Source organism: Ursus arctos, unplaced genomic scaffold (genome assembly GCF_023065955.2).
Source record: "Ursus arctos isolate Adak ecotype North America unplaced genomic scaffold, UrsArc2.0 scaffold_36, whole genome shotgun sequence".
NCBI classification, from domain to species: Eukaryota; Metazoa; Chordata; class Mammalia; order Carnivora; family Ursidae; genus Ursus; species Ursus arctos.
The window spans coordinates 8234436-8248297 of NW_026623050.1; the positions used below are offsets into that span (position 1 = coordinate 8234436).

The window sequence follows — 13862 nt, forward strand, 5'->3', positions numbered from 1 at the left end:
AAAAGAATTAAATTCTAATACACGTTATATGGATGAACCTTGAAAACATGTCACTAAAGAAGCCAAACAAATATTGCATGATTCCACTTCTTTGAAGTATCTAAAATACTGAAATTCATGGAGACAAAGTAGAATAGTTGTTACCAGGGATGGGGGGAGGGGAGTGTTACTGTTTAATGGTTAAGAAGTGTCAGTTTGGGATGATGAAAGTTCTGGAGATGACTATTGGTGATTATTGCCCAATAATGCAAACGTACCTAATGCTCCCGAATGGCACACTTAAAAATGGTTAAAATGGTAAATTTTTTTCCTACCATAATAAAAAAAAATGGGGATTTGCTTTTTACACACGAAGGAAAGCACATCCTCTTTTTGATGAGATTAATATTAAGTGGCTGACTATGCACCTTCGGAACATGCTTCTAAGTTATTTCTGTCAGAACACAGAATTGAGAAGTGGGAACTAGGGAATCACCAAAAACACAGGTATTACATATTTCACCTCTTCTACTTCCCTCCAACCACTATCAAACATTACCTGTGCTTTAAAGAGTTCGCTGCAGTTCTGGAACAATTTTGATGACGTTTGATATTTCCCAGACAAGCCTTTTTTTTCTTTAAGGTTTTCCAAATACGTCTCCACTTCTTCTGCCTGTAAAAACAGAGAAAATACAAAGCACACAACTTACTTTTCACAAGTAAGGTATTTAGAAGATAACAAATAGATTGCCTATACGATAGATACATTCTTGGATTTGCTATTTTAAAAGTTAACAGCATCAGATAAAAACTGTGTAATAGTAACCCAGAATCAACAGTATTAGACTCTAAAGTACAGAATTCTAGTTCACGGCTCACAAAGAGTAGTTCTTCTAAAAATTCTAGGAAGACCTGGAAAATGCCAGAATCCAGAGGTTTTGTCACAAGAAAATATATTTATAAAAGTTAATAGACTAAACTGCCAACAACAAAAAGATGTACTTGTGCTCATAAGCTCAAAGCACAAAACTGCTGCAGCTATTCATAGCCCACTGTTGATATTCTGAAAAAACTCACCATTTCTCTGGCTGCATCTACCAGTTCTGTGATTTTTCTCCTATACCTACATCCCTAATCTTCCCTTTTTTTTTTCCTAAGCTCTAGTTTTACATCACCAACTTATCTGCATGTCATTTGCATAATTCTGCCCTCTGGCAACACAAAATAATTTTTATATTCTTAACTTATCTTACCTATAAAGATCAGATCTGCTAAGCTCTTGACCAGTATCACAAGTATCAAATGTATAAAGTTTTTAACTGTAAATTCAATTAGTGATCGATTAAGAGCGAAAGATCAATAGTGCTTCAAACTATACTCTGGACATATTATCATTTCTCTCTCAATTCTTCAGTCCTCTTAGTCTTCCCTGTCCTACCACTCCTATTCAATGTTGTGTAACAAAAGGAAAAAACAATCATCAACACCACAAAAAAGGTAATGTAAAACCCTAAAAATCGGGGTGCCTGGGTAGCTCAGTCGTTAAGCGTCTGCCTTTGGCTCAGGGCGTGATCCCAGGATCCTGGGATCGAGCCCCACATCAGGCTCCATGCTCCGCTGGGAGCCTGCTTCTTCCTCTCCCACTCCCCCTGCTTGTGTTCCCTCTCTCGCTGGCTGTCTCTCTCTCTGTCAAATAAATAAATAAAATCTTAAAAAAAAAAAAAAAAAAGAGGCAGAAATTCAAAATGCTTAAGGTTTAAAAAACCAACTGGATGGTGAACATTTTTTAAAGACTAGTTAGAATATCTTTGGAAAGGAAAAAAAAGAGATAAATGGAGGCTAGAAACAGAATGGAAAAGGCCTAAAAAGGGGCGCCTGTGTGGCACAGCGGTTAAGCGTCTGCCTTCGGCTCAGGGCGTGATCCTGGCGTTATGGGATCGAGCCCCACATCAGGCTCCTCTGCTATGAGCCTGCTTCTTCCTCTCCCACTCCCCCTGCTTGTGTTCCCTCTCTCTCTGGCTGTCTATCTCTGTCAAATAAATAAATAAAATCTTTAAAAAAAAAAAAAAAAAAAAAGGCCTAAAAAATCCATCCTGGAGCCATATATCTTCAGTGCCCAAGTACAGTGTACTAGGTCAACTCTGAAATGAGGTCTGAAACTGTTTCCATACTACTACTAATAAAATGTTATTTCCCTTGTACTGATAATGCAAAAGTAATGATGGGTAAAACTGCTGCCTCTTATCAGGAACCAAAGCAGAGGGCATCTCATTGTACCAGTAGTAACTACGGTCACATACAGTTAAAAAAAAAAAAAAGCCAGTTTTACATAAGAATGCCCTTAATGAAGCAGTAAAAACTATTAATGTTATTAAATCTGGACTTTGAGTATGTGCATTTTTTAATATTCTATCAGACAAAATGGGAAATATGCAAAATACTATAAACAAGATAAAACACTTTACAACTGTTTTGACTTAGAACCTCAACTATCCACTTTTTTCATTTGCCTGAAAGAATAACTGACAAACTACAGTTATTCAGGTTTGGTTATCTGGGAAATGTTTTCTTGAAAATGGGCAAAGGGGGGTTGTCACTTCAAGAAAGACAACTGAGAGTATTCACTGCCAATGATAAAATTTGAGAATTGTATCTTCCTCATAATGAGTTTAACAGTCTCTAATACTTAAGGAGTTTCTGATGTGACAGGACGGTGATATTAACAAATACAACTTTGGGACGCCTGCGTGGCTCAGTTGGTTAAGTGTCTGCCTTCGGCTCAGGTCATGATCCCAGGGTCCTGGGATCGAGCCCCATGTAGGGCTCCCTGCTTAGCGGGGAGCCTGCTTCTCCCTCTGCCTGCTCTGCCTGCTGCTACCTGCTTATGCGTTCTACAAATAAATAAATAAAATCTTTAAAAAAGACAAATATAACTTCAACTTAATTGTAAAATGAGTTAATATTTTAAAAATTTATAAAGTTCAGTCAAGAATTATTTTTTAATAACCAAAATCAGACATAGATAAAAGACCAAAGTGCATGAGACACCAACTTATTTAAAGACAAAAGAGTAGGAATAAAGTTCACTGATTCGGTTTCAGATTCCACATTGCCACCGACCTTTAAGAAACTCTACTTGTTACGTTTTGGTATAGAATCAAAGAACACTATCCACAATTATCTGAAAACACTATTAAAATATCATTCCCAATTATGTGTCTGTGTGAGGCCACATTTTGTGCATATACTTCAACCAAAATAATGTATCACAATAAACTGAGTGAAGAAGATATAAGAATTCAGCTGTCTTCTGTTTTATCCAACATTAAATGAAGGGCTTTGCAAAAATACAAAATAATACCTCTTCTGCGTTTTTTGGAAAAAAATATTTTTCATTAAAAAATATTTTTTATATTAATATACAATGGCTTATTACTGCTATTTTAAAATAAATTAATACATATTTCTGTATTTTCTGTTTAAATTTCTAATACAGTAACCCACATGAACAAAAGTCTTTTTGGAAACTGCAGTAATTTTTTTTTTTTTTTAAATATGGAATGCTTCATGAATTGTGTGTCATCCTTGGACAGAGGCCATGCTAATCCTCTCTGTATTGTTCCACTTTTAGTGTATGTGCCTGTTAGAAGGTGGAGGAGGAACAATAAAGTATTCCGCAAACTGAGAAAGTATTTTGAGACTAGAAAGCAAAGCAGGCAACTCTCTACAGTTTATGCAGAGTTTTATTCAGGATAACTGACTGACACGGGGAGGGAAATGGGAAAAGGACAATTCATGGCAGGTGCAGAGTTATTCTCTGCAAAATCCAGACCTTAGTCCATAGATTTTATACAGTGAACGGACACGCAGAAGGGCAATGTACTGAGATCAAAGGATTCCCATGCACCTGCCAAGGGCTTGCATGCACCTAATTAACAGCTAATCATTAAGTAGACCTTGTGGCACCACCTGTGCATCAGGAAGGGTAAAGACTATGTTATCTCTAACAGATTCATGGAATGCCAAAACAAGTCTCCCCCCATCCCGGCCTTGGTAGGCATTCCTTTTTTTTTTTTTTTTTAATTTTTGCTCATTTATTTATTTTTAATTAAATTCAATTAATTAATTTATAATGTATTATTAGTTTCAGAGATAGAGTTCAGTGATTCGTCAGGCTTATATAATACCGGTGCTCATACATCACATGCCCTCCTTATTGCCCATCACCCAGTTATCCCATCCCCCACCCTTCTTCCTTCCAGGAACCCTCAGTTTATTTCCTAGAGGTAAGAATCTCTTATGGTTGGGCGCCTGGGTGGCTCAGTCGGTCAAGCGTCTGCCTTCAGCTCAGGTCATGATCCTGGAGTCCCAGGATCAAGTCCCGCATCAGGGTCCTTGCTCATCAGAGAGTCTGCTTCTCCCTCTGCCCTTCACCCTGCTCAAGCTCTCTCTCGCTCTCTCAAATAATAAAAATAAATAAAATCTTTAAACAAAAAAGTCTCTTATAGTTTGCCTCCCTCTCTGATTTCATCTTTATTTTTCCCTCCCTTCCCCTATGATCCTTTGTTTTGCTTCTTAAATTCCACATTATGGGTGAGATCATACGATAACTGTCTTTCTCTGACTGACTTATTTCACTAAGCCTAGTACCCTCTAGTTCTATCCATATCGTTGCAAATGGCAAGATTTCTTCTTTTTAATGGCTGAGTAGTATTCCATTGTATATATATACCACATCTTTATCCATTCATCTGTCGATGGACATCTGGGCTCTTTCCATCGTTTGGCTATTGTGGACATTGCTGCTATGAACATTTGGGTGCAGGTGTCCCTTTGGATCACTACGTCTGTATCTTTGGGGTAAATACCTAGTAGTATAATAGCTGGGTTGTAGGGTAGCTCTATTTTCAACCTTTTGAGGAACCTCCATACTGTTTTCCAGAGTGGCTACACCAGCTTACATTCCCACCAACAGTGTAGGAGGGTTCCCCTTTCTTTGCATCCTCACCAACATCTGTCATTTCCTGACTTGTTAATTGTAGCCATTCTGACCGGTATGAGGTGGTATCTCATTGTGATTTTGATTTGTATTTCCTTGATGCTGAGTGATGTTGAGCATTTTTTCATGTGTCTGTTGGCCATTTGTACGTCTTCTTTGCAGAAATGTCTGTTTATGTCTTCTGAACGTTTCTTGACTGGATTATTTGTTCTTTGGGTGTTGAGTTTGGTAAGTTCTTTACAGATTTTGGATAGTTCTAAGGTTATGTATATTAATCTCCAAGGGGCCTGGAACACATAGCCTCACAACAGAGGTAACTGAACAAACATGAACAAAATGGAGGGCCAAAGATGGGAATCAGTACTGTCAGCACTCCTACAGGAGCAAGAGTCTGCAGTAATTTTTAAGGGATGAGACCAAAAAGTTTGAGAAGTACTAGCACAATAGTCTGCAAATTGGGAAGCACAGAAGATACTAATTTCAGCTCTTCTCTTCCTGGCTACATGACACTCCTTCCTCTATCAGGTAGGACCCAATGATAACTAAAGTCCAAGAAAAGTCTGTTAATTTTATATTCCTTACCTTGAAATTGTAGATTTCATTGTAACAATCAGCACTTTTCAGATACCAGGTTATATTCAAAGATACGTCACAAGGTTCTCCATCAACTATAAAAGAAGAAAACTTTGTGAATAAAGATGATTCCCAAACAAAGCATTTTTCCTAAACTGCTACCCCACATTCTATTTTTCCTGCTAAATTCAGATACTCAAAGACCATCTCTTCTCCGAATACAAGGTACTGAAGTAATTATATGTAAAAAGAACTGGACATTCTTCAGATAAAAGTGAGTACTGTTGTTCACAAAAAAAGTTTTTGACCTGCTTAAGTGTATCTACTTTTATGCCTTAAAACCTCAATTTCTGGTTCTCTGTTGGAACAACCTGGAAGTGATAAAGCAGACCTAAGTTAAAATCAGTCTTCTATTATCATTCAAATATTTACGGAGCAGAGCAAATTAAGTATACAAAACTACATGACATTGTGTCAGGTCGAAGAGCACAGGATTCTTAACGAGGCTACGTTCTAGTTGGAGAAACAAGGAATAACATTAGGGATATCACAAGGCAGTATTCAAAATAATTCCACTGAGGGAAAAATTAATGGCTTAGACCTTGAAAGATATCAAAACTAGACAGACATAACTAAGAAAAAAAAGTAAGCCTGGCTGGGGAAGGTAGGAAGAGCAAAAGCAAAAATGAAAGACTCTTTCCAAAACCCACCATAAGAGAGGCCTCAAGGAACCTCATGAAGTCAGAGTGGCCTCATAACTCATTAAACATAGCTTGGAACACAACATTCTATTGGACCAAGGCATTAGTCCAAAAATTTGAGAGCATAAATCTGACTGTATCACTGTTCAGCTGTCCCCCCTGGATGTCAGTTTATCTTTGACTCCAGCTGCGTTATGGAAAATATACTAGAAAATACCTGCTTTATGCAAATGTGACAAAGATAAACATGACTGCATCTAGGAATCTATTTTTGGTTCTTTAACAAAAGGCACACACCTAAAATTATAACCTTTCCCTTTTCTTTGTTTTAAATTGTTTTCTCAAATTAATTTTCAAGTGACACACTTTTACAAGCTTCAATTAAAATACAAAAACTCTGATGTGCTAAATAGAATTTATGGAAATGATAAGAAGGATATTTGCAATCTCACTGTAAACTATTGAGAAGAACCATACAAAGATGGGATTAACTAAATAGACACCAATAAGAAAATCCCCCAAACAGAAGATCTGCAGAAAGACTTGGCTGCAAAAAAAACCTATTTGTGTTAAAAGACACCATTCAGAACTTTCAATGGGTGGCTTTAAGAGATGAAAATGGTCCCAAAAATTTCATGGAAAGCTATATACCACAGCCCTAAAAGTATAAAATCAGAGACAAGGTAAATGTGAGAAAGCAGAAAAGTAACAAAATGAAAGACAATGTAACTTTTTAGGAGCCTCAAATCCTCCAGAAAAATGAAATGTAAACATTGCAAAATATGCAGCTTGCTTAAGTTGGCAAAGCACCATTTGATCAAAATACAGGTGAGAAAAGACTATACATGATAAAAAGGTAGAATAGCATGCAGGCCGTCAGGCTATTCCAAAAGACCAAATACTGCTATCCCTAAAAGTTACTCTTATCTAGCCATACCAACCTCACAAGACAGACCAGTTTGTCTTGGTAATCTGATTTAAACCAAACTTAAGAAGAGATTGTGTTTTCCTGGATATAGTCTATTCTGCATAGAAATTTTACCAGTCCCCTTCACTCCTGTTTGACTGTAAGCTCAGTGAGAGAGGACCTTTTCTATCACTTCCCTACTGTCTAAAACGATGCCCGGCACATAGTAGGTTTTTAATAACTACTTACTAAATGATTAAAACAAAATCATCCAACTACAACTTATAACTTGGCACTTTCATGGAGAAAGATGTGCATAGAAGCACACATGGATGATCTGAACTGTTATCCCTGATCCTGAAACAGTTACCCAGGACCATTTAGTCCCTAAAATAAACACAATTTCAAAAATAAAAGGAAGCCTTTCTTTAACATGCAATAGGATGTTCTGGATTCAGATCCAGTGGTTTTCTCACTGGACAGACTGGTTTTTTCTATATAATCCCTATCCCCTGGTAATATCTTTGAGCTTCCTCTTCCAAAGACCCAAACAGTAAAATACTCCTTCTGTGAACAAAGGTTTACTGAACCTATTCATTCAGAGCCAAAGGTCTGACAAACCTAAGTCATGTGTTCAGTAAACATCTAACAAGCACACAAAAGCAAAGTCAGTGGTACCTCTCGGACACAGGACAGATTAAAAGACCACACAGATAATCAAACAACATAATTTGTCTAACTGTATACAGTAACACCAGAAAAACAAGATAAGAAAATAAATTTCACTCAACTATTCCGAAGATTACTCAGTGAAAACACCTTAATTACACTTCAGTGTTTATGCCTCAATAGTGCCAGAGTATTAAATTTCAAAGCTTGTGATTAGAGTAGGTCAGAGATAGAAACTAGATAATTTAAAGTTTAAAGATTACTTAAAAACTCAAATAAAGGGGCGCCTGGATGGCTCAGCCGTTAAGCATCTGCCTTCGGCTCAAGTCATGATCCCAGAGTCCTGGAATCAAGCCCCGCATCGGGCTCCCTGCTCGGCGGGAAGCCTGCTTCTCCCTCTCACACTCCCCTTGCTTGTGTTCCCTCTCTCGATGTCTCTCTCTGTCAAATAAATTAAATAAAATAAAATCTTTAAAAAAAAAAAAACCTCAAATAAAAACTTCATGAAATGCAAAAACTCACATTTCAGGAAGATAGTGGTATTTTTGAACAGGATCTTTCCAAAACTAAAATAATTTTTCCCCTGCAAGATAAAGGAGAGAAAGATAATTAGCATCAGATCACTTTAATTCCCAAGGCAGAATATAATTGTTATAAAAACCTAAATTTATAAAATGATTGTTAGTTTTCTTAACAACAACAACAAAAATACATCAATATCCTTCCTTTTAGTAAAATTCAACCATATCCAAACTGCAGAATTTTGTAGCTTGGTGCAGACACAATTTTTCCCCCACAGGCCATGAAGCAAGGACTCTAGAAGAGAAGTTGCTAGAAACCCCAACTTAAATCTTCATGGGAGGTACTCCTTAATCAGTTTATTCCCTTTACCCTCTAATCACTGCTCAGAATAACCCAATCATTTCTTCAAATAAACTACTGTATGAGCAAATAGACAAATTTAACTAGTAACCATCTTAGCAACAAAACCTAAAAGTCAGAACCTGAAGATCGTCACCAAATTAACAAAAGCTATAATACTTGCCATATAAAAGCTCAAATAAGATTTAGACATTAAAACCAGTGAACAAAGCAGAATGAAACAAAAAGGCCACCGTGGTTTCAATAGGACAAAATGCTTTTTGGCATTTCCTGCGTGCATCTGATTTGTTGGCTCAGAGGACTACAGCTCTTACTCAAATCAGGTTTAACCGGGGGCCGGGGAACAGAAAGGATCAACCTTACCTAGTAAATCGTCCAAAAGAAAGACTACCTTTACCATATAAAATTTTAGAATTTCTTCCATTTCAGCCACTCTCATATTAGAATACATTTTTTAAGTGCCTAGGCTTTCTAATCACACAGCAAAGCTTAGAATAACCATTACGAAGTTCAAATGAAATCAAACAAATTCGTAAATAGAATCATCCAGTAACAAAAAAGTGCGGAGGAGAAAAAGAAAGACACCTACTTACAGCTCTCATCCAACTCGGGGTCACCGGATTCTGTGAAACTTCGGCTGAAAGGGAAGCCGCTCTCTACCTATTCATCAACTTTCCCGTCTCAAGTAAGGCATTCAAAGTTCTCTCTGACTTAGGTGTTAAGAAACCGCTCCACCATTCTCCGCTCCTGAAGTGCCCCTAACTCCCGCTAACCTACCCACAGAAGTGCACGGCTTTCCGCTCCAGGGGGGTGGGTCCCTGCTAACCAGCGACACAGACGCTCCAAGCAATTCCACCCCTTTGGAAGCGGACTTTTGCGGAACCTTCATGGACCCCTAGGGCCGCCGTAGCCCCACCCCTTGCTCCTCCAGGCTCAGTCGCTTCTGAAGTGAACACTCACCGAAGGCATCGGAATGTGCCACTTGGATCGGTCGGCAGCGGCGGCAGGTGACGGTCCTACACTGAGGAGCGACAATGGGGACGGCTGAGCCCCCAGAAGAAGAAGAATGACAGGCAGCACCTGAAGCCACGCAGCCGCCGCCATCTTCACAGCCGCGGAGCGCCTACCGAAAGCATTTCACCTTCTTCCGGTTCGCCCCGCCCTCTTCCGGCTCTGCTCTGGGGGCGGGATCATCCGGGTCCTCGAAACCTCGCGGGGCTTGTTTGTTTTGCCACCTAGCAGCCCCTCCCTAAGCCCTCCGTCACGACCTGCGTTTTAGACCGTACAGCGCAGGCGTCGTCCGTGGTAACCCAGTCACCTTATATCTTTACGTTGTTCACCAAAAGCCGTCTTCGCTTCGGTCGGCTCTTCTCTCTCCCGGCCATTAAAGGGTCTGGGGACCAAGCAAGCTCCCAGTGTAGCGTTTGGCTGTCTCCTCCGGTTCGCCCTAGCCTCTCATCCCTTCTAGATCAAAGTCAGACGCGGGGGCCAGAAGTCTGGGAAAGCCGTAAGTCCTCCTGTTTGGCGTGTAGTAGTGAGTTCTCGGTTTTCTGGCGGTATTTAAGCAAAGACTGGAATTTGGCAGTGGTAGAGTATAAGCATTTAGTACAGTAGATATGCCCTTTATAAAGACCGTTCTAGTCCTGAAAAATATGATGCTGCAGAATTTGGCCGGGGAACATCAACCTTCAGCATAGAGCCGGCGGCACTTTTATTTAAAACAAAAAACTGAAAAAGTGGGTCAGTTTTCAATACCTGTGGCATGACAGTCACAGAGATAAACCACAAGTTTGGCGGTCTCGGTACTTCCTGGTTCTCACGCTCTTGACTTTTATTCACTAGGGCTCTTTGAGTACACGCCCCCTCCACTGCAAAGACGGTGTTGGTTCCCAATGAAAGTAGTTCTTCGTCGGGCTCCCGTAACCGAGAAAATTAGGCCAACTAAATCCGTGTAGAAACGCTAGTTTGGGTTTGGAAAACCCAGGAGTAAGTGCAGATTTGCTACTCTTTAAGGACCTGGAGAGCATTCCATTTCCCAGGACCTGACAGCGGTGAAGTCCGGCCAGCGTTTTAGAAAGACCGCCCTTGGCCTTGGCCTTGGCCTGAGAGCTGAAAGCCGGTGGGATTGCCTGGGAAGCCATGGAAGCTGCTGGGAAAGAGGAAATCAGGTAAAGCCCCAGTGGACCTGCAGGAACTGAATCCAGACAGCTGGGGATGGATAGTACCTGAAAGCAACATTCTGGTTTTGAAGGTTTTACTGATTTTTGAATGGCGTCTTGCTTGCCTGTTTCATATTAGTGTACTTAATCTTTACCATTTTTTTTCAATTCCCCAGAGAATTAGTTGATATTAATAGCCCCTTATAAAATACTTTCAGGATGGTTTACAAAACAGCGGAAGAGTTGTGATCAGAACTATAACACATGAATTTCAAGCATGTTGCTTTCTATGTTCAGCTGTACCCCATCTTGTATTGTTACAGAGCTCATTCTTCAAAGATGGGAAGCAAAGACTGCAAACTTCTCTCATCTTTGCACTCTTGATTAAAAGAAACAGTGACAAAGACTGCATCGGTGAAGGATTTGATGATTTCCAAGAAAACAGTTTTTTAGTACAGCCAAGTGTATCTGTGTGGGCTTGTTTTCCTAATATCTTGAAATTTGTGTTCAATCATAGTTTTTCTACTTAATCATAGATATGCTGACTACAGCTTTATTCAGCAGCATGTCTGCTTGAAAGCCAGCGTGTTTCCCCCTCCTTACAGCCTACAGTTGTTTTAATCCTATGGAAGCTAATTTATTTTTTTAAGATTTTATTTTTAAGTAATCTCTATACCCAACACGGGGCTCACGAACTCAGAACCTCAGATCAAGATGCTCCACCGTCTGACTAATCCAGCCAGGTGCCACTAGAGGCTAATTTAAATACGTATTCTCTAATCGCAATATACATGCATCTTATTCATGTTCTATTCCAGAAACAGCTGTTTTGGGAACGCGATTTTAAAAAGCGCTGGCTCCTAATTGTCAGCAGCATCTTAAAAAGCAAAAGATTTTCCTTCTACATCTGTTTCTATTATTGTAGCCCCTCGCACATACTTCTGTTAAAGCATTTGTCAGGTTGATTTGTGCTTGTCGATTAGGCTCTTGTAGGAAGCTCAGACACAGTCCTTCATATCTTCCTCAGAGCCCAGCAGTCAGTAAGAATATTCTGAAAGTATTTTATTGAATAAATAAGTGGGTGGATTGTTTTTATTTCGTTTGGGTTTTTTGTGTGTTTTGGCTTCTGATTTTTCTGTGAATCTGAAGTCACAGCCTTCAGTCATTATTTTAAAAGAACCCTTCTTTATAAGTGACAATACTCTTTTTCCAGTGCCTCAGAGTAATCCCAGAACTTGATGTTTTGTTGTTTACCTTGTGTGATTCACAGAAGGATGTTATTCTGTAGCACACATGCTATCGTGGTATGTTATGGCCATGACACAATTTTGTATTGCAGAAGTTTATTACCTGTGTTCATGCTATAGTTAGAGAAGGAACAAAAATTGGTTTCACAAACCTTGTAGAAAATACGTTTCTTAAAATGTCTTTTTATTTAGTGTTGAAGATGAAGCTGTGGACAAAAACATTTTCAAAGATTGCAGCAAGATTGCTTTCTACAGGTAAGGAGAGGAAATGTATTACCTAGATCAAGACATTTTAATATTGCAGTGTTTATAGGCTTTTTAAGGAAAGAGTCAATTAGGAAATGTAATCATTAAGAAATTCATCAGGAGACATTCACCTTTATACACTTCCTACTGTCTTATTTAAATTTCTCAATAAACACATATTTTAAAAGTTTATATCTTTGAATAGATAATACTTTTACAGGTTTCAGAAGTCAAATAATACAAAAAGATACACTTTGAAAAGTGTTACTCCCATGCCTGTCCCCTGTCACCCCATTCCACATCTTGTCCCTCTAAGAAACCAGATTTATTAATTTCTTATTTATCTCCGAGTATTTTTTTGTATATACATATATTGTTATATCACTGCCTTTCTTATATCAAGTAGCTTCCTATATACACTGTTATGTTCTTCTTTATTTTCTGCTTTATATTTTATTCTGAAGAGTTCCGCATGAGTATATAGAGATTGTCCTCTCTTTTTATAGCTGTGTAGTATTCAGTTGGGTAGATGTATTATGATTTGTTCAGTCTCCTTCCTATTGCTAGATCCTTGAGTTTTTATTCTTAGCTATAAAATCATGCCATGATGAAAAGCTATATATATATGTCATTTCCTACACCTGCAGGTGTATTTATAGGATGAATTCCCAGGAATGGTATTACTGCATCAAAGAATAAATACATTTAAAATTATACCTATTACCAGAGACCCCTCCATAGGGATTGTACTGTTTTGTACTCCCATCACCACTATATAAGATTACCTGTTTCCCCGGGGATGTACTGTATGGTGACTAACATAATATAATAAAAAATCATTAAAAAAAAAAAAAAAGATTACCTGTTTCCTCAGAGCTTCAAAAAATATTTCTTTCTTTTTTTTTTTATAAAGATTTTATTTATTTATTTGACAGATAGACAGCCAGCGAGAGAGGGAACACAAGCAGGGGGAGTGGGACAGGAAGAAGCAGGCTCATAGCGGAGGAGCCTGATGTGGGGCTCGATCCCATAACGCCGGGATCACGCCCTGAGATGAAGGCAGACGCTTAACCGCTGTGCCACCCAGGTGCCCCTCAAAAAATATTTCTTTAAAATCTTTTTGTTGAGTGTCTGTCTTTGTGTGTGATCCTAAACCTCAAACCACCAAACATTGTATCCTATGTTACAACTCTCCAATTTATTCACACTGCTGTAAAGGAAGAAAATCAGATCACTGAAATTCTGAATAGGTACCTTAGAGGGAATTCTATAGGGAACTCTTGGTCATTTTGTTAAGTCCCTGGATTATATTGGATTTCTATTAGAATTTATTGAGTTTCTATTAAAGTATGCATTTCATGGAAAGAGGAAGGAAATTAACAAGCTAATAAATGTCATCTATGAAAACTGCCCCACCTTCTCAGTAAAGGGAACCATCCTTGGGCAGTGCTATGTTGAACAATTTCATTCATATTATTCTTATTAGTACTAATTTTATTA

The 13862-nt window shown here is 38.6% G+C and overlaps 2 protein-coding genes and 1 pseudogene across 9 annotated transcripts in view; 1 reads left to right on the forward strand and 2 right to left on the reverse strand.

Annotated features, from left to right (window-relative positions):
* Positions 1–9814, reverse strand: part of TMEM87A (transmembrane protein 87A) — a 42859-nt gene extending 33045 nt beyond the window's left edge. For 5 of the 6 annotated variants that reach the window (XM_057306269.1, XM_057306271.1, XM_057306267.1 and 2 more), the window contains exons 1-4: positions 9671–9814; positions 8351–8411; positions 5561–5646; positions 539–652 (exon numbers count right to left, since the gene is read on the reverse strand). In XM_057306269.1, coding sequence (XP_057162252.1) covers positions 539–652; positions 5561–5646; positions 8351–8411; positions 9671–9814 — 405 coding nt within the window. Of the gene's footprint in view, positions 1–538; positions 653–5560; positions 5647–8350; positions 8412–9303; positions 9584–9670 lie in introns of those variants that run through there. The other variant, XM_057306270.1, reaches the window with a different exon arrangement.
* On the reverse strand, positions 3529–3629 carry LOC113242090 (U6 spliceosomal RNA; annotated as a pseudogene).
* Positions 9815–10113: 299 nt separating the features above from the next.
* The window catches only part of GANC (glucosidase alpha, neutral C), a 70596-nt gene continuing 66847 nt past the window's right edge, over positions 10114–13862 (forward strand). For all 3 annotated transcript variants that reach the window (XR_006412067.3, XM_026479934.4, XM_044392476.3), the window contains exons 1-3: positions 10114–10217; positions 10724–10878; positions 12309–12371. Coding sequence is in view for 2 of the 3 variants with exons in the window: in XM_026479934.4 (XP_026335719.2) it covers positions 10850–10878; positions 12309–12371 (92 nt within the window). In the remaining variant the exon portion in view is untranslated. The remainder of the gene's footprint in view (positions 10218–10723; positions 10879–12308; positions 12372–13862) is intronic.